Source organism: Colobus angolensis, unplaced genomic scaffold, assembly GCF_000951035.1.
Source record: "Colobus angolensis palliatus isolate OR3802 unplaced genomic scaffold, Cang.pa_1.0 Scaffold413, whole genome shotgun sequence".
NCBI classification, from domain to species: Eukaryota; Metazoa; Chordata; class Mammalia; order Primates; family Cercopithecidae; genus Colobus; species Colobus angolensis.
The window spans coordinates 1,181,733-1,203,044 of NW_012117522.1; the positions used below are offsets into that span (position 1 = coordinate 1,181,733).

Below are 21,312 nucleotides of genomic sequence, written 5' to 3' on the forward strand. Positions count from 1 at the left end.
ATACTACAAAGCTACAGTAACCGAAACAGCATGGTACTGGTACCAAAACAGAGATATAGACCATGGAACAGAACAGAGGCCTCATAAATAATACCACACATCTACAACCATCTGATCTTTGAGAAACCTGACAAAATACACTTTTAAAAAACGACTTTGAGCATGCAGGCGGAAACGTGTTCTTCATTCTTAACATTAAGCTTGCATCCCAATGCCATCTGTTTTCACCTGTTTAGAAAAACAGGGGTTTCCTAAACATTATAGTTTTATAATTATTATTTGTATTTCTTAAACATTATAAAACCAGCATAGACAAGGACTACAATGTCTAAAAATCATTAAAAGAGATGAGCAAAGCAATAAGGAGAAACAATTTGATAAAAATAAAAAGGTAAAGAATCGGACAATAAAGAATGGGCATTTTTTGTTAATGTTTACTTTCAAATGTGTGCTTGCTAAAACTCTCTAAATGGAGGTTCGGGGGCAGGGAGAAGAATGTCTGCATAGGGTGGGGAGAATAGTGTATTTCAAATTCGCAGGCTTGTCAGAAGACTGATAGTAAATCAGAACCCTTTTCCTCTTCTACATGGTAACATTTTCCTCATGCCAGCTGATAGTAAAAGGAAGAAGCGTATCAGGTTTTTCAAAGCCTTATACTTTTAGAGCAGAAATGTTTTTAAGAATATAAATATATGTGGCAGAAAGAAAAATTCAGTGATGACAACAGTAAAGACCATCCTCTCTAATAGATACAGAACTGCGTAATGCAAAAGGATTAAATAATCATTCCCAGTCTTAGATTCTTCATAGCAAGCATTTATGAGATGGACTACTTGGACCTGAAAAAAACTAAAATACTTGAATTTCCATTCAGATCAGGAAGAACCTACTGATTCTTACAATGTTTCATTTACAGAATATACTATTATTGTTTTAATATAATAAATATCCATTAATTTCAGATAAAAATCTCCTCATGTTGCAAAATGCCACTAACACATAATAGATGTGTTTTACTGATCAGTAAGCCATTTGAATATATGCTTACAATTCTTGTTGCCCATATATGTCATGCCCCTAAGTTTCCCCTAATCATACAACCCACTGACCATCTCTCTTGAGAGAGCCATCTATGTCCACCTTCCTTCAGGGTCTAGGTCAGCAGTTGACCAGTAAAGGCTTTCCTTGGTCACTCCCTTCCTCAGTGATTGTCTCTTCTGCTGACTGCTCACACAGCCTGTATATTCCATTTGAGATGTAATCTATCTAGCATTGTTCAAATTCCTTTTTTACAGATATAGATTAAACCTTCTAAATTGGATTTTAACAGTCTCAGGAGCCAAAGCCATATCTGATCTACTTTATTTTTTTTTTTAACCCAAAACCTAGCATAGTAGACTTTTCATAAATGCTATTAGTCCCACACTGGCTTAGCCCTACTAAAGTGCATCTTGTTAGTTCGGTGCAGCATTCCAGCACACAAAAATAATTTTTAATGTTGATTCTGTAATCTTTCACAATAGCTATCTTTTTAAGCTCTATGCTAGCAGAAACAAGAAACTCATACTTTGTATGATTTCATTCAAGCCCCTAACAAAACCCTTAACAAGAAAAGGTCAAACGAAAAGCCCTGTGACATTCCACAAAACACCTGAGGCTGATAAGAGTTACACCCAAACTTTTAGGTGGAACGCTTCCACAGATCCCAACAACTAAGAAAGGAGCATACATGAGTGGAATACTAAGAGAGAATGACCAAGTGCTTCACTGAAAATGAGATCATCTAAGTTTATGATATTACCCTTCCTTAAAGAAGCAAACTAAGTTTGTCATGATAGTTTCCCAGTTACCCAACTATTTTCCAATTGACTACTGCATTTTTATTTTAATGTTTGCAAATCATCTACTTAAAGATCTGAGCTTAATTTCTTTAAAAATCTCCAGGATGTCATCACTTACAACAGTCTTCTAGGATCTTTCTGCTTCTCCAAAATTTCTCAAAGATAATGTCCCAGAGAGCATATCTGCAACTTTCTTCAGTACCCTGAAATGGTTTCCTTTAGAGCTTCCAGAAGGCATGCAGCCTTGCCAACACCTTGATTTTAGCCCAGGGAGACCCATTTCAGACTTCTGCCCTCCAGAACTATGACATAATACATCTGTGTTTTCTTAAGCCACCAAGTTTGTGGTAATTTTTACAGTAGCAATAGGAAACTAATACAGTCCCTGATTCAAAAAAATCTTGGCGCAAAATCAGCTCCTTTCTTTCTGCCAGGGTCCAGTGTTTATCTCCAGAATCTTGGTCTAGATTTTTCCTCCATTAGCGGGCTGTCCTTTAATACTCCTGAACCCTCATGCCAAGCTCTAATTTGTTCATCCCTCAAGACTCACTTTTATACCCTGTTTCTTGACCTACTCCCCGATTCCAACTCATAATTTTACTCCTATAGTCTCAGCTACCATTTCTACTAGGCCTTTCCTAGGCCTGGTCTGCCGTAAGCTTAACCTCAGTCTACCTTGCCTTGTTATAGGATTCTCAGTTTCTTTACTTCACCTGAATCCATAACCATTGCCCTAATGTTTACAAACTACTTAATATCAAATCAAAATAAACTGAGATAAGTGTAGCAGTAGTAGGTTTTGTAAGTAAAGAAAGGAATATTGGTAACATTAAACAGAAAGTTTAAAAATACTATAAATACAAACTATCCGCTTGAAATGAATTCAAACTTCTACACCTAGATGAACTACACCTCAAGTATTAGCTGAGCCACTAAATAACATTTTGAAAATTATTAGGTAACAAAGGGTGCCATAAAACTGGATTATATTCAAATTCACATTAATATTAAAAAGGGGGAATGAGACACGAAGGCAAATCCAAAAAACTAAAGACTGGTTAGTTTGACAGCGATTCCTGCTTTCAGATGAGCCTGTCAGCACTAAAGACAACACACGTTCACCAAGAAGTCATGCCAAATTAACCTAACATCCATTTATGTAAGGACAATTAAGTCAATTATTTAATAGGAAAATGCTGGGGATAGAGGATAAACTAAGTTCAACAAAGTTTTCCTTATTAGCCATATAAACATATTAATGTTTCAAAATAATCAATAGTTTGCATCTTGAACCATGCACTGTTGGTGGGAATGTAAAATAGTGCAGCTGTTAAGGAAACAGTATGGAAATTCCTCAAACAATTAAAAATGGGATTATATATAACCTAGCAATCCTACTTGTAGGTATATATCCCAAAGAACTCAAAGCAGAATCTCAAAGAGATAGTTGCACACCTATGTTCAATGTAGCATTATTCACAATAGCCAAGAGGTAGAAGCAACCCAAATGTTCACTGATGGATGAATGGATAAGTAAAATATGGTAAATACACTCAATTGAATACTACGTAGCCTTAAAAAGGAAGGAAATCCTATCACATGCTATAACACTGACGAATCTCAGACATTATGCTAAGTGAAATAAGCAGTCACAAAAAACAAATATACGATTCTACCCATATGAAGTATCTAAAGGAGTCAAAACCATCGAAACAGAAAATAGTAAAGTGACTGCCAAGTGCTGGGGGGAGGAGGAATTAGTGTTTAATGGATTCATTTGCAAGATGAAAAAGTTCTAGAGATCTGTTGCACAGCAATGTGAATATATTTAACCCTACTGAACTGTACATTTAAAAATAGTAAAGATGGGAAATGTAGTGTTATGTGTCTTTTACTGAAATATAAATTCAAGACTTTACAAAAGGAAAAAATCTTGAACTGAACAAACAACATGATTTGTAATAACAAAAATTTTAGTCATGCTGATTCGAAGGCATTAATCACGTGTAAAACTTTAAAATCAAAACCTTTAAGAAAAAGCCGAAGAGGCCAGGCACAGTGGCTCACGTCTATAATCCCAGCACTTTGGGAAGCCAAGGCGGGTGGATCACCTGAGGTCAGGAATACAAAACCAGCCTGACCAACACAGTGAAACCCCGTCTCTACTAAAACTACAAAAATTAGCCGGGTGTGGTGGCATGCGCTTGTAGTTCCAGCTACTCAGGAGGCTGAGACAGGAGAATTGTTGAACCCAGGAGGCGGAGGTTGCAATGAGCCGAGATTGCGCCACTGCACTCCAGCCTGGGCCACAGAGCGAGACTCTGTCTCCAAAACAGAGAAAGAAAAAGCTGAAGAATAAAAGCGGGAGTGTTATTTAGCCTAAGAAAGACAGTGAAACCTAGAAGAATTAGCACAGAAGAGCACCTAAAGTTATTCTGTACTTAATGAGAGTTTATTCATTCATTCATTCAAAAACGTTTATGGAATACCAATGAAGTGGAAGACACTGTTCCAGGTGTTTGTGATTTGCTAGTGAACAAAGATTCCTGCCCTCATGAGATTTTATATTCCAATGAGGACAGACACACAATAAACATAATAAGTATGGTAGGCTCCTTCTAAGTGGCTCCCAGTGGTCTCTGGTATTCATACTCCTATGTAATTCTGTGTGTGTGTGTGTGCGTGTGTGTAGGTATGTGTGTGGGGTGTGTAGGTGTGTTGGGAGGGTGGGGTATTGGACCTAACAAATAGAACACAGCAAAAGTGATGGGCTTTCAAGATTAGGTTATAAAAGACTGTGACTTCCATCTTGCTCACACACTCCCTCTTGCTCTCCCCTACTTGCTTGCTCTGAATCTTGTGCACTGCCCTGTAGAGAGGGAAGCAGTTGAAGGCGGCCTCCAGACAACAGCCAGCACTGAACTCAGGCCCTCAGTTCGACGACCCATGAGGAACTGAACTATGCCAACTACCACATGCATGCATTTATAATGATTCCATCTCCAGTCGAGCCTTGAGATGACCACAGCCCTAGCCAACACTTCAAGCATAGCCTGTGAGAGACCCTGAGGCAAAGGGCCTACCCAGATTGCTGCCAAAAACTATGATAATAAATGTTATTGTTTGAAGCCACTAAGTTTTGGAATGATTATTTTATATAGCAACATATAACTAATACATTAATTATATGGCATGCCAAAAGGAAATGCAAAAAAGCCATATGGAGCAAAGTAAAAAATAGAGGAGAGGGTACGGGTGCAAGTCACAATGTTTAAAAGGGGTATTACCAACAGTTACACATGAATGCTTACAGCAGTATTATTCATAAAAGTCAGAAAGTGAAAACAACCCAAGTGTCCATTAACTGGTAAATGGATAAACAAAATGTGGTATGTCTATTCAATGGAGTATTATTCAGCCACAAAAAGAAATGAAGTACTGATATATGCTACAACATGGATGAACCTCAAACATAGGCTAAGTGAAAGAAGTCAGTCACAAAAACCACATACTGTGTGATTCCATCATAAGAAATGTTCAGAAAAGAAAATTTATAGAAACAGAAAGTAGTTTAGTGATTGACTAGGGCTGGAGGTGGGAACAAGATTAACTGTAAGGAACATGAGGGATCTCACTGGGGTGCTGGAAGCATTCTAAAACTGGATAATGGTGGTGGTTGCTCAAATCAGCCAACTTATTAAAAATCATTTAACTGTACACTTAAAACAGGTAAATTTATGATATGTAAATTATACCTCAAAACGGCTGCTGGGGGTGTTAACAGGGCATCATTGAGAACATAACATTAGTAAAGTTTGAAGGAAGAAGAGCATTAGCCATGTGCATATCTGGGGAAAACATCTCTGACAACAGAGAGCCTATGCAAAGACCCTTGGGCAGGAGAGTATCTGGTGTGCTTGCTGCACAGCAGTGTGCTAGTGTGGCTGGAGTTGAATTTGAAAGAGAAAGGTCGGAGATGAACAGACAAAATTAATGATGGATGGAAGATGGTAGTGATGGGAATCACATAGTTTTGTTTTTTTCTTTTTTTTGGTTTTATATATATATATAATTTCTATGTTATATATATAATTTATACTTATATAATATATAAATATAAATTACATATAATATATATAACATTTAAGTTCTGGGATACATGTGAAGAATGTGCAGGTTTGTTACATAGGTATACATATGCCATGGTGGTTTGCTGAACCCATCAACCCATCATCTATATCAGGTATGTCTCCTAATGTTATCTCTCCCATAGCCTCCTCCCACCAACAGGCACCGGTGTGTGATGTTCCCCTCCCTGTGTCCACGTGTTCTCATTGTTCAACTCCCACTTATCAGTGAGAGCATGCCATGTATGGTTTTCTGTTCCTGTGTTAGTTTGCTGAGAATCATGGTTTCCAGCTTCATCCATGTCCCTGCAAGGGACATGAACTCATCCTTTGAATGGCTGCATAGCATTCCATGGTGTATATGTGCCACATTTTCTTTATCCAATCTATCACTGATGAGCATTTGGGTTGGTTCCAAGTCTTTGCTATTGTGAATAGTGCTGCAATAAACACACGTGTACATATGTCTTTATAGTAGAATGATTTATAATCCTTTGGGTATGTACTCAGTAATGGAATTGCTGGGTCAAATGGTATTTCTGGTTCTAGATCCTTGAGGAATCACCACGTTGTCTTCCACAATGGTTGAACTAATTTACACTCCCATCAACAGTGTAAAAGCATTCCTATTTCTCCATATCCTCTTCAGCATCTGTTGTTTCCTGACTTTTTAATGATCACCATTCTAACTGGCATGAGATGGTATCTCATTGTGATTTTGATTTGCATTTCTCCATATAGAGTTTTTTATAGCACTGGAAGGACTTGGCTTTTACTATGAGAGAAAAAAGAGAAGTACATAAGGTTCTGAGAAGAGGAGCAATAAGGTCTGACTTGAATTTTTAAAGGATCATATAATTGTAAGTTACAAAAAGAAAATATAAAAGGCACCATGTAAGCTAGCAGATTCCAGAGTTACTGACCTCCTTTACCTGACTGGGATATTGGAGAAGTCTTCCATTCAAAGGAGGGGGAAACTTGTTAGTGTCTCAAAATGTGACCTGCAAGCCACAGACATCAGAATGACATGGAGGCTGGTAGCACGTGCAGGCCCTCAGGCTCTACCTCTGACGGCTGAATATCTGGGGCTGGGGATGAGACTCTGAATCTTACAAACTTCCCAGGTAATATCTTTGAGAAACACAATGAACTAGACAAACATTAAGGTCTCTTTGAACTCTAAATTATGAGAAACATATAGGTTACCTAGACCATGGTTATTTAAAGAAATGACTAGGATTTTCAAATGAACATCTGAATTGATTATTTTATTATAGATGAAGTCATCTTTTTTCCCATTCTCAAAAATTCTTACCCAGTTGTTTTTTTTCCCAGCATAAATTTCCATGTTCTCTCCATACTGTGGCTCTTCCAGTAATGTCTGGTATTCAAACATGAGGCGGGAGCTCTCCCGGAGGCGGCTACATTGGAATTGGTGATACTGTTGCACAAGTTCCTTCACCACAAGTAAGAGACATTCAGGATTTGAAGGATTCCAGGAGGCAAGATTCTGTAGAAGCCATAACAAATAAAAGACCAGTTAAAACTGAAATTTCATACAAATCCACACATCAATGTAGAGGAAAAAAGTAATAGAAATCTAAGAGGAACAGACTACTCCTAGTTAGCCATATACTCAGAGATGAAGTTTGAGAAATCTTTTGATATTGGCAATTTCTCCTGCCTTCTAAAAAAATCCTTGCAGAAAAATTGAGGAGGAATTCCATCATGAATAGGCAGAAACAGTGAAGTGTAAAGCCGGGTAGTAACAAAACAAGAAACCTAAATATCCTAGAAGACCATAATTTTAGCCCTGGAAGACTTAATTTGTTTCTTATTCTTTTATAATTTTAATTTTTTTCGATCTCTACCTAAATTCAGCATTATATGCTAAAGTAATTCAACTCAGATCCACAGACCATCTGTATCTGTAATACCAGATATAAATAAACGCTCTGTAAACACCAGAGCCTCACAGAAATATAAGCACAATGGTGACGGTTAGGCCTGAAAAAGGCATAAAATAGAGACATGGGAAAATGTCTGCCAAATGCGCAAATCTGAATAACCACAGTTCATCCATCAGTCACTCCTCCAAGTAAAAAAGGATGGTTCCAAGAAAAAAGCATTTAGTTCAGCTTGGAACTCAATCACACTCACGATTTTCCTTGAGACAACATACTTAGGTATGCAGTATGTACTCTCATTTTGTCACACAGAATATTGAAAGCATGTGTACTCAAGGGTTACGACTTTATAAAATTCATATTTTTTATTATTTCATCAAAGACATTCTTAAGTGAACTGTTGTTGTTTTTTTTAACTGAGTATGTGTGACAACAGAGAATAAAATAACTATGAGTATAGCTTGATGTCTGCTGTGGTTAATGCCAAGTCATCAGTTTTGCACACCATTGCTTCTGCAATGTAAATGCAAATATTAACACTGTAAAAAAGAAGTCATAATATCTTAATATGATTATGAAAACAGTTTTGACTTTGCAGACCCTTGAAATGGTCTCAGGGACCCCAGAGGTCTGCAGACCACACTTTTGAGAACCATCAACACTACTTTATATTGTCTTAAGGACAAACCAAGCATAGCTTCTATCAAAAGAAAACAAATAAGAAGCAAAGGAATGCATGCATTTTTTAAAGGAATTACTTTGCTCTACTGAGTGGGTCGATTTATAGGAACTAAATGACAATGGGGAAATCAGTTAGTGTTCTTTCATTTATAGGAAAAACAGGTCTTAGGATGTTCAAATAAAGACGATGAACAGAGGAAAAGATAAGAGCTTCAGTATCGTACAGTGAATAAGAGGAGTATCTTGATATGAAAGTGATTTGATAAGTAAAGTACAAAGTTTTCCCTGACAAATCTGTTGACCTCAATAGCCGGACTCCTTCTGAGCTGTTCAAGACTAAATTCAAAGTATCAATAGAATATAACAGCATTGTATAGAACTTAAAATGATCTTAACACAGCTTGCTATGCATTTCCTTTAGAGAGCACTGCTAAACATTTATAAGCAAGAATAAAATACAATATTCCATTTCTTGGTCAAGTATTCCTTATCAGTCCTCGCTCCCTACTAGAGCAAAAAGAAAAGCTTTAGTTGTCTTGATTTATATTTTTTAAATTCTGTCATTTCTCCTTAGTTATTTGGTAAGTTACAGACCTATATCCAAACAGTTTTTAAAAATTATGAAAACATATAAGTTGGCAACATACCTTACCAACTTGAATTCATTTCAAGTGATTCAAACAAATTGTTAAAGACATACTAACCAGTCTCCTTCCATTAAAATATAATTTCTTTGTTGATCTCCTTAGCCATTCAAGGCAAACTCGCTGGAAAACACTCCCATCAAGGATGGTTTAGCTACACTAAACAAGATAAAAATTCCTCTAGTATTGCTATATGACCACTTTTACTTGTTAGGTAATTTGCGGTTTGAACCACTTTGCCTAGAAGGGGAGAAAACAGAAGATATATAAAGTTTTAGTTACTCCCTAAGAATAGGGCATATTTTAAAAACACATCTAGCAATACAAGGCATTGGAGCTTTCCATTCTCTCGAGTATGAGATAGAGAAAAATGCCCAAATGTCCTTCAGGGAAAGAGGAGGAGGAGGCATAAATTAGCAGGCATCTATGAAAAAGAGAAAAATAAGTGTCTCTCTCTCTATTCACAAAGTTCTTCTTCTACTTCTTTTTGGTAATGCTTGAAGGAAGAAATCTAAAATGAGGATGGCCACAAAGAGTAGGCACAGGGCACATCACATATTAACAGAGAAAAGAGCATACAAAAAAGGGATTCCAAAAATGAGGAATGAAAAATGCATTCAGAGAAAGTGATAAAACATAGTCAAAGACAATAAACAAAAGCAAAAGAAAATTCACTACTATTTTATAACAGAAACTTCATTCATTCTCACTAAAACACTTATGAAACAGTTCAGGGAAGGTATCGCACCAATTCTTTTTAAAGACTAGTTAACTAGAGAGATTAAATAACTGCTCACATTCAAGTGTAAACAATAATTGAGACTGTGTAGAATGTAAATCTTCCTACTCTTCCTCCAATCAGTTAACTAAAATATCAGTTTTGAGCCAACGAACTAGCACTTGCCTCTCTGTGGTCATGAGCGAACTCGTGTATAGTGGTAATTTTGAATACTTTGGCTCCCCTGTCCAGGCCGCCTGACAGGAGGAGCGCTCCCAGTTCATGTGACCCTTCACCTTTCCACATTTCTCTCTCGTAAATACATTCCACCACCTACCTATGGGCTCCCATATCAATGGCCCCGCAGACTTGAACAAGCCCAACCAATCCTCACAGTTCCTCCTTATCACAGCTTCCTTCTTCAGAAAGACAGTGAGCAATAGTAGTTTCAACGCCTAGCTCACCCTCAATTCCGGTTCCACTTATTAAAACCCATAGTTTTTCGGCCACAGTACCACAAATTTAGACATGTGAGAGGATACCAATGAATGGAAAACATTAAGAAACAATGCAGTCCGTCCATGTCTTTGGGGAGATAAAGGAGGAAACTAAGCAAATGAAGAAATGAGACTTGGAACCACCTCTGCTTAATAAGGGAAGGAAAAAAGTTTTCCAGGGGGCGAAAAATTCTTTAATTAAATTAATCTTATGATAAAAATGTTTAACTAATAAAAGGATAAGGTACAGGAATACATTAGAAATACAACAAGAAAATTATCTAAAAAATCTTACTACAAAATTTTGCCCAACTCTCTAGCATATCGGTAAAATAAAAGGAAATTAAAAGAGACTGACAATATATGAAAAGTACGCAAGCCCATTAGTAAAGAAGTATAATTTTCCTCATTTCTCCTTTTTAATAAACTAACTTTTCATTGAAAAGTAACATATGTACACAGTAAAACAAATATGTTTTAAGTGGCATAAAAGAATGTAAAGAACAATATTAAGTCTCCCTCCAGACTATATTATGAGATCCTCTCCCTACAGAAGATACTTTTGCCCACATAGGGCCTGCACATGACACCAATGTCTGACCCTTCCTAAGTTCCTCTACATGACCCATGGCTCTGCCACTCTGTGCTGCCTCTCCCACTCTTTGAAGCTCCAAACACTGCTTCCATGGTACATGCTTCCCTCAGATCAGTGTCTTACTTTCAACTTATTATCCTGATAGTGCTTCAGCTCCACAAATTGTTTCTGGCTCCCATGGGACCCTCTGATTTGGCCTGTCCCTCACCCAGCATTTCCCACAAGAGAAGAAAGTAGGGCAAAAATTATGAGAAACAATGTTTATATCTTAAATTAGCCAAGTTCTTTTTTTCAGCAAACAGCCAATGTTGGTGAAGATATAATTTCATGGACCTTTTTACACATAGAATTGTAAACTCATACAAGTAGTTTCACTATATGCGTGTGTGTGTGTGTGTGAGAGAGACAGAGAGAGAGAGAGTCTTAGAAATGTTTATTCTCAATGCTCCTAGAAATCTTATTTCTGGGAATCTAGCTAATCTGCAAATAACTAAAAATAAGGGGGGGGAACTTTATAGATAGAAATACACATAGAGTCATTTGTAATATCATGAAACTGCAAACAATCTAGACACCTGATAATAACAATTGTTTTAAAAACTGTTAATGTAATTCAAATAAATAATCTGCAACTATGTTTCTATACTATTACAGTATGTTTATACAATTATATATATAATCATATATATTATATATAATAACAGTATTATATATAATTGTATAAACAATTACAATAGCACAGAAACAACTGCAATAGCACAGAAAATACTTTTGTTAAAATCTTAAATGAGGAGAGACATAAATCTGCATACACATTATGATTACAACTTGGCTATCCCCATCCTCTCCCAACCTTCCATAGCAAAAACCATCTATACATGGAAAATTTATTGGGAGAAATGTTAATAACTGAAATCCATAGTTGGAAGCTATTTAAAAGAGGTTTTTTCTTCTTCCTGTTTTTCCATATTTTCCAAATTTTCTGACTGTATATACATGTATATGTATGTATGTATACATAAGACATGAACATACTTTCATAATGGAAATATAACTTTTAAGAAAACATAATAGCATACTTCACATATTTTACTTCACACTTCACATATTTCATTTCAAACTGTTTTTCAATCTCAAAGTTTAAGAAATTCCATTTGTCATTTTTACATTTTACAAGGTCAGACTCCAATTGTCTTTTCTAAACAACTAAAAAAGTTAGCCAGTGCCATAACCTTCTGGAAAACAAATCTTGCATCATTTAGCCCTAAATACACATGCTTCAAGTAACTTTGAATTTGCTATTTCTTAAATTCTGAGCCTCGCGGAACATTTCCAGAAAGCGAATGCAACACGCTAAAGTGTAATGGTCACAGTTGAAGCAGTTTATTGTACCTTCCTTAGCCAAAACTCTTTTGTGTTGCATTCATCTAAATGCAAAGTCTTACTAAGCAAAAAACAAATTTGGAGGCATCACATTACCCAACTTCAAACTATACTATAAGGCCATAGTCACCAAAACAGCATGTTACTGGTATAAAAATAGGCACATAGGCCAATGGAACAGAATAGAGAACTCAGAAACAAAGCCAAATACTTACAGCCATTTGATCTTCAACATAGCAAACAAAAACATAAAGTGAGGAAAGGACACCCTATTCAACAAATGGTGCTGAAATAATTGGCAAGCCACCTGTAGAAGAATGAAACTGGATCCTCAGCTCTCACCTTATATGAAAATCAACTCAAGATGGATGAAAGACTTAAATCCAAGACCTGAAACCATAAAGATTCTATAAGATAACACAGGAATAACCCTTCTAGACACTGGCTTAGGCAAAGACTTCATGACCAAGAATCCAAAAGCAAATGCGACAAAAACAAAGACAAACAGATGGGACTTAATTAAACTAAAAAGCTTCTGCACAGCAAAAGAAACTATCAGCAGAGTAAACAGACAACCCACAGAGTGGGAGAAAATCTTCACAATCTATACATCTGACAAACGACTAATATCCAGAATCTACAAAGAACTCAAACATATCAGCAAGAAAAAACAAATAATCTCATTAAAAAGTAAGACACATGCACACCTATGTTTATTGCAGCACTATTTACAATAGTAAAGACTTGGAACCAACCCAAATGCCTATCAATGATAGACTGGATAAAGAAAATATGGCATATATACTATGGAATACTATGCAGTCATAAAAAAGAATGAGTTCATGTCCTTTTCAGGGACATGGATGAATCTGGAAGCTATCATTCTCAGAAAGCTAACAGGAACAGAAAATCAAACACAGCATGCTCACACTCATTAAGTGGGAGTTGAACAATGAGAACATATGGACACAGGGAGGGGAACATCACACACCAGGGCCTGTCAGGGGTTGGGGGGTAAGGGAAGGGAGAGCATTAGGACAAATATATAACGCATGTGGGCCTTAAAACCTAGATGATGGGTTGATGGATGCAGCAAACCACCCTGGCTCATATATACCTATGTAACAAACCTGCATGTCCTGCACATGTATCCCAGAACTTAAAGTAAAATTTTTTTAAAAGTGGACTAAGGACATGAACAGACAATTCTCAGAAGAAGATATACAAATGGCCAACAAGCATTTGCAAAAATGCTAACATCACTAATTATCAGGGAAATGCAAATCGAAACCATAATACAATACCACCTCACCCTGCAAGAATGGCCAAAATCAAAAACCAACAGATGGCTTGGATGTGGTGAAAAGGGAACACTTTGACATTGTTGGTAGGAATGTAAACTAGTACAACCACTATGGAAAACAGTGTGGAGATTCCTTAAAGAACTGAACGTAGATCTACCTTTTGATCCAGCAATCTCACTACTAGGTATCCACCCAGAGGAAACATTATATGAAAAAGATACTTGCACATGCATGTTTACAGCAGCACAATTTGCAGTTGCAAAAATGGGGAACTAGCCCAAATATCAATCAACAAGTGGATAAAGAAAATGTGTGTGTATGTGTGTGTATATATATGTGTGTATATATATATATATACACATACACACACATATGTATGAATACTACTCAGCCATAAAAAGTAATGAAATAATGGCATTCACAGCAACCTGGATGGAATTGGAGACTATTACTCTAAGTGAAGTAACTCAGGAATAAAAAAACAAACATCGTATGCTCTCATTCACATGTGGGAGCTAAGAGCTACAAGGACACAAAGGTATAAGAATGACACATTGGACTTTGGGGACTCAGGAAAGGGTGAAGGTGGCAAGAAATAAAAGACTACACCTTGGGCACAGTGTACACTGCTGGGGTGATGGATGTACCAAAATCTCAGAAATTACCACTAAAGAACTTATTCATATAACCAAATACCACCTGTTTCCCAAAACCTACTGAAATACAAAAATTAAAAAAAAAACTGTATACAAATGTTCATAGTAGCATTATTCCTAATAGATAAAAAGTACAAACAACCCAAATGTCCATCAACCAATGTATGAATAAATACAATAAGTACATACATACAATGGAGTATCATTCCACAATAAAAAGAAAGGAAATACTGACTCATGCAATGACAGGGATCAACCTTGAAACATTAAGCTGTGCAAGAAGGCAGACCTAAAGGCCACACATTGTATGAATCCATTTATACAAAATGTCTAGAAAAGCCAAACCTACAGGGACAGACTGTAAATTAGTGGTTGCCTAGGGCTAGGGACTTGGGGGGAAATGAGGACTGCTAATGGGCACATGGTTTCTTTTTGGGAATGATTAAAATGTTCTAAATTCACTATGGTAATTGATGACTGCACGACTCTGCAGATATACCAAAAACAACTGAATTTTATACTTCAAATGGATGAGTTATATATCAATTAGATCTCAATAATGCTGTTAAAAAAGAAAAAATGGAAATCTTTCTACAACATAGAAAGTAACAGTGCAAAGAAAGTAACAGTGCATTAGGGAAATTCTAATTTTAAACTTCTAATGTCTATAATCATGAATAAATTATATAGAATATGCAGAAAAAATAAAATAAATGGCAAGTCTTAGGAAATCACCAGTAACATTTTACATTTCTAACAAAACTGGAACTGAACAAGCATGATTTTTTTAAATGTCACTCCATCTGGAGAACACCAAGGATAACAACAAAAATAAATTTGCTATTGACCTATTTGTAAGAGGACCAAGTATTATCAGCAATAAGTGTTTACACTGTACATTTTGTTAAGTATGTATAATTCCTTTAATATATCATCTAAAACAATTGAAATGAAATCATTTTAAACATATTTTCCTAATTTCTTCAAATATAACAAGTTACAAATTTTGAAAAGTCGAGTGGACATAACATGAATTTGAGGATGGAAGAAAGAGAAGTTGGATTAAGAAAAGCAAGTCTACTCCTTCTTCCATGTAACTACCCTTCAAATATTTATAGTCATGTGGCAAACAAAAAAAGGTAACACAGCACTGCCAATCATATACATCCCTTATGGTTTTAACTTGCAGATTATATTTTGGGATTTTGTCCTTGAGAAGATCCAACTATTAAGAACAAAATGAAGTGGACACAAGAAAGAATATCATAGTAGTACCCTTCATTACTACAAACTGTAGCACACTCATAGAAATAAATATTGGTAAGGCAAAAAAATTAAACAAGGTAGTTCTGTGATCCTCCATAGCTTTATTTTCAAATATTCTAATAATTCTCTTCCCCCTTGTAAGCAGAGCCTATAGAGTCTGATGAGATTGTTGCTATGATGTTTGAAGTTGTTCATTACAGTCTAAAACACAGTGGATTCTGGGATGCACAGAAGCTAATTAGAAAGAAATGCACCTGCGGAGGGCCCACTTCGGCCGTCTCTCTGGCCAGGTTTCCCTCGGTGTGCGACTGTGTGCTCAGCCTAGCACGATGGGGAAGTTGGACAAATGGGTGGCCTATATGCATCCAACAGCAATGGCAAGATCAAGGGGTTCAATCCAGTCTTCAGGGCCAACAATACAGGATTATCTGAATCGACCAAGGCCTACCTGGAAAGAAGTAAAAGAGCAACCAGAAAAGAAAAAGAAAGGCTCCGGGGCTTTGGCTGAATAAAATGAATGAGAACTGGAAGAAAGAACTAGAAAAACACCGGGGGAAATTTTTAAGTGGAAGTGAGAGCTCATCCAAAAAACGACAGAGAAAGAAAAAAGAAGAAATCTGGTAGGTATTCATCTTCTTCTTCATCAAGCTCTGATTCTTCCAGCAGTTCTTCAGATTCTGAAGATAAAGATAAGAGACAAGGAAAACGGAGAAAGAGAAAGAAGAACCGTTCACATAAATCTTCTGAAAGGTCCAAATCAGAAACTGAATCAGACAGTAAGGATAGTTTTAAAAAGAAAAAGAAGTCAAAAGATGCCACTGAGAAAGAAAAGGACATTAAAGGACTCAGAAAAAAGAGAAAGATATACTCAGAAAATAAACTTTTATCATCGGAGTCCTTGTCAGAATCAGAGTATATTGAGGAGGTACGAGCAAAAAAGATGAAAAGCAGTGAAGAACAAGAAAAAGCAACATAAAAAAAAAAGAAAAAGAAGCATAAGAAACACAGTAAGAAGAAGAAAAAGAAGGCTGCTAGTTCAAGTCCTGACTCACCATAACATTAATAAAAATCAGGATTCCCTTATAAAGAAAGCACAATGTCTGAGGAAATTTCAACTGTGAAAACTACAACATATTTACTAAAAGGCATGAATTTTCTTGTTTTTAGAATTATTCCTGGACTATTCAGTAGCCACTCAGATGCCACTGTCTGAAAGGGCCATAAATGTTGCCTGCTGCTTGAACATCTATTTTTTTCTCTTCCAGCGCTTGATAACTCTGGGAGATAATACACTGCAGTCATACTAGTGGTTAAGATATTTGGGAATAAAATCGATACTTTTGACTAGAAGTGTCTAAGGATAAACCAACCGAAATTGAATCTGGATACATCTTTAAGATGTGATCAGAAATGACCAGATGACTCTAGTTAAAATTTTTGAAGGAGGGATTACATTAATATTTCAAAACCCTTATTCTGTAAATAAGTGAATTTTAATTTTTTCCCCTTGTATACTTTTATTTACCTGGGGAAGGAGGTTGGAGGGGGTGGGTTGCTATCTCTTTAGCTAGCAGAATAGTGTGCCTTTGATCCTCACACATCTGTATTGTGGACACAGCAGCCATGCTTCACGGGGAGGTCAAAGCTGGCTACCAGCAGTCTTGCCTTTTACTGAGCTTAGTGTCATCCTTGGATGCTGTCATATGCTGCTTTGAGTGAACTACAGAATGCCATTTGCAGCATGAGAAAGTCCCAAAAGCTCTGGGATTTACCTCCACTTCAATAATCATGAATATTTTTTAGCATTAGAATGTGTTATGCCATTTGAAATAATTTTGATTACACTTTGGCTTGGGAAAGGAATTATTTTAAATAGACACTGGTACTTTTTGAACTTGATAGCTAAGGATTCTAAAACGCATATTTTATACTAAGTTTTAACCAGTCAGGAAAATTTTATGTAACCAGTGATAGTTTATTTTTTGTATGAATTTTGTTTAGGCTGCAATGTTTAGCTTTTGTTAACTCCTCACTCTTGCTGTCTTAAGTTCATTACTATGTTTAACAACCTACTTGCCAAGATATTTAGCATGTAAAATGCAGGGTTTTGATTTTAAAAAAAAACAGCTTCATACTGAAGCTGAGACTTACCATAAACAAGTTGAGTGACAAAAAAGAAAAGAAAAGAAAGAAATGCAAATATCTGCCATCCAAATGAATACCTAAGTAGACAGCAATAAATGGCCACTTCTGGGATTAATTTGGGCTAGTAAAAGTATTCCTAGAAACACAGGATAAGTCCTCACACTTACTTAGGAACTGTGTCTGACAAGTAAACTGAATGTACGCTGGTAAAACATGGTGATTTGCGACCTGTGTTTAGGGGCTTCTGGTGGAGCCAGAATTAGTCTGAACAGAAGGCACTTCAGACTTTCCAAACCCTGCTTCAACCAGAACATCTCTGTTCTCCTAGTTTTTGTTTTAGTTTGGCTTGGTTGGAGTTTTATCAAAGATGTTATTTGAAAGGAATCTTTTTTTGGAAAAATTGATCTAGTCCAATACACAGTGAATAGTTCAGTGAAACCTTAACTTTACCTCCGCCCGTCCTATATGTGACTTTCATCTCAATCCCAGAAGCCCTGCTAAGTGGAATCCATAATCATAACATGGCCGTGGAGGAACAGCATAGGATCTTCACAAAAACATGCTAAAGAAAAGTATGTCCCTTTGTTTCTTTCCTTTCCGTTTTTGTTTTTAAGACTTTAGCCACAAATTATCAAATTAGTCAACTAATATGCAGCTCATGCTTGGAGTAAAAGGGATTTATCTTCTTAAATCCTACATATGTAGGATTTAACAATAAGCAGAGTGGAGCTGGCAGTTGCTCCAGAAAAACTCATCCGTTTTTGGGAGTTTTTGGGAGCAGTCATGGAAGCCATGGAAGCTTCTGATTGTGGTTCTGCCCCTCCTTTATCTTGAGCTCTCCAAGGTTCTGATCTGCCTCTCAACCAACAACCAACTTTGCTGTTAGCCATGTGTACACACACGTATGTGTGTGTGTGTGTGTGTGTGTCTGTCTGTCCTTCTAAAACAGCTTTTTTTTTTTTTTTTTTTTTTACTTGCAGGATAAAATCAATCAGACCATTCCCTGGCTTACAATCAATAAAATCTTCTAGCTACTTGTGGTAATGTGATCCTGATTCTCATGTCAATACAGAACATGACAGTTATATATTCTTGAGGACGACATATGTCTTGGGCAAAATGCACAAATACCTTTGTAGCTGAAAAACCACTTTCCCATAAAAGTTTGTGATAGGACTGGTAAGACTCATAATGGAGAAAAAGCAAAACAGGAAATTGTAAGTCTGAACTTTTCAAAATGCCATTCAGTAGGCAGCCTCAATTAGTTGCTAGGTAAGCCAGACTTCCAACTAACAGGAATTCTAGGGCGTGTTCAAATGTCTATCAAGAGATGATCTACTGGTGGAATCTTACAAGAATTTATCATCTTGATTTTGTGGCAGGGTGTCAGAATCTTTCGAGGTGGCATACTTCACATGTCTAGTTTCCTCCACAGGCAAGTAGGCTTTAAACCTAAAACTTGTAAAAGTATCCCAAAATGATACCTAATTATAATTATGGCCTCATTTATAAAATTCAAAAGCCTGTAATGTCCCTTCTTGCCCATCAGAAATTGCTATATAGATTACCTTTCAGTTCCTCTTAAAAGAAAGTGACCAGTATGCAGTCCCACTCCATCTTGAATTTCCACTTCAAATGAGTCTCTAGGATCACCCAGCTTATTTCCAACTTGTGTTTCTTTCTTAAGAATTGGGGATGGATAAATGGGAGGAAACAAAAGTGGGAGTGAAGTGGAGAGGGAAGAAATTTTAAACCACATCTCTTGATCCAATCTTCCTCATTTGTTAAGAGAAAGAAAGTAGGCAGATTACTTTCTATCTTGGAAACTCCCTCAAATGGGACAGGAATGAAAAGAATACCCAAAGGAAAAGAATCTTAATTAGCCCTTCTTCTCTTAAAACTGTAAATACTTAGAGAATAAAAATAATGTATTTTCCAAAACACGTATTAGAGAACTAAGGCCAAGAACACTAAAATTATTGAATATCAGCACCGTGAAGAGTACTAGAATGACTAATAACTAAATCTACTCTCTTTCTTCCATAGGTTTTGTCTTTATCCTCACAATTGTAAGGTAATATCTTTTAAACACAAAATCAAATCTATTTGGGGCCAAAATGCTCAAGTTTTAAACCAGTGGTTTCTCAAAAATATATGAATTAATATTATTAGGACAAAATGTCAATGTAGGCTAAAATTTGATTTATGAATCCTAAACATTAAAACTATTTTTGTTGCCCTAGGTTGGCTGTGGCTCTGAAATGAATGTCACCATTTACCTTAGCTATTGATGCCACACACCTTCTCAATTAATGCTACTCAGAGTCAGAGAATGAAAGGCAATGGCAGAAAGGGAATTAGCAAATATGATTTCTAACTTAATTCAAATTGTTTTTCCTGGGGATGTATTTAAATTTTCCAGGTTGCTCGAATATCATCCAGGGATGTGATTTTGAAGGAGACAGCTTGTTACTGTTTTTCCTGGCTGTACTACAAGAAACAACAGTGTGAGCTTATTTTAAGTTAATGTGTGCTTCTGTGTTTCTTTACAAGAAATTAACTGCAATCATTTAGTTAAAGCAAACACTTTGTTAGTGTTACACTTTTCATCAGAAAATGTCTTCAGGAATCTTTCAAATGTAGAAAGTTAAGAATCCAAATTCCGTCCAAAGATTTTAAACTTGGAGCAAATTATTTAAATCACAATGAAAGATCTTTTAAGCTTAGCGACCCTCTGCTGGCACTGAATATTGTATAGCCATAGGGGACTCCTTTCCATTCTCCCAAATCAAGATAGTAACTTTTTTCCTGTCTCAGACGGCACCAGAATCCACGGTAGATTCTTCTTTCCTTCTGACTATGATAATCACAAAGAAACCCACAGGAATGGGCGGTATGGAACAAGAAGAGCAAACAGCTTCAACCAAGTTGTTATTTAAAACTGGAGAAACATCTGCAGGCTCTGGCACCTGGTTGCGGACCTCTGCCCTAGATGACTTCCCTAGTGAAACTAGGCCCCTGGGCTACAAGGATTTATATTATGTAACTGTTTCTCCTCACCTTAGCTGAGCTCTCTGGACTTTAGACCTGCAATATTTGCCAGACCCTCTTCCTCTTAGTCAAAATCCCAGTTACAGGCTTTCCTGGCCAGTGGTCTTAAAACCACCAATGTCCTAGTAACGCGACTCATGTGTAAATGGGCAGATAAAACTCCAAATGAAAAGGAGACTACCCCAGGCTGTTCGGGTTGTAACAGCCACATGCAGCTATAAGAGCAAGAAAGAAAAAGCAAAGCAAAATAGACACTCAACTGAAGGAAAGCATATCCACAAAGCACAGCACATGGGATATTAAAGAGCTTTCAATGTCTTTACTCTTCCCCCTAAAAACTCTACCTCTTATCCCCAGATCCATATAATATCCTTGGCCTAAACCTACATTTAGTAAACATCCATTGTTTCATGTCCAACATCCATTCCCCTCTTGCTGATAACATCAACCCAAATTTTGCTGGGGAGACTTCCCTTCCCCATTCTCAGGCATGAGTT

At 36.6% G+C, this 21,312-nt stretch overlaps 1 protein-coding gene across 1 annotated transcript in view; it reads right to left on the reverse strand.

The window, feature by feature from the left end:
• BRE (brain and reproductive organ-expressed (TNFRSF1A modulator)) overlaps positions 1-21,312 on the reverse strand; it is a 457,102-nt gene that overhangs the window by 306,075 nt on the left and 129,715 nt on the right. The window contains exon 5 of the mRNA XM_011956325.1: positions 7,284-7,478. Within this exon, the coding sequence (XP_011811715.1) occupies positions 7,284-7,478 (195 nt within the window). The remainder of the gene's footprint in view (positions 1-7,283; positions 7,479-21,312) is intronic.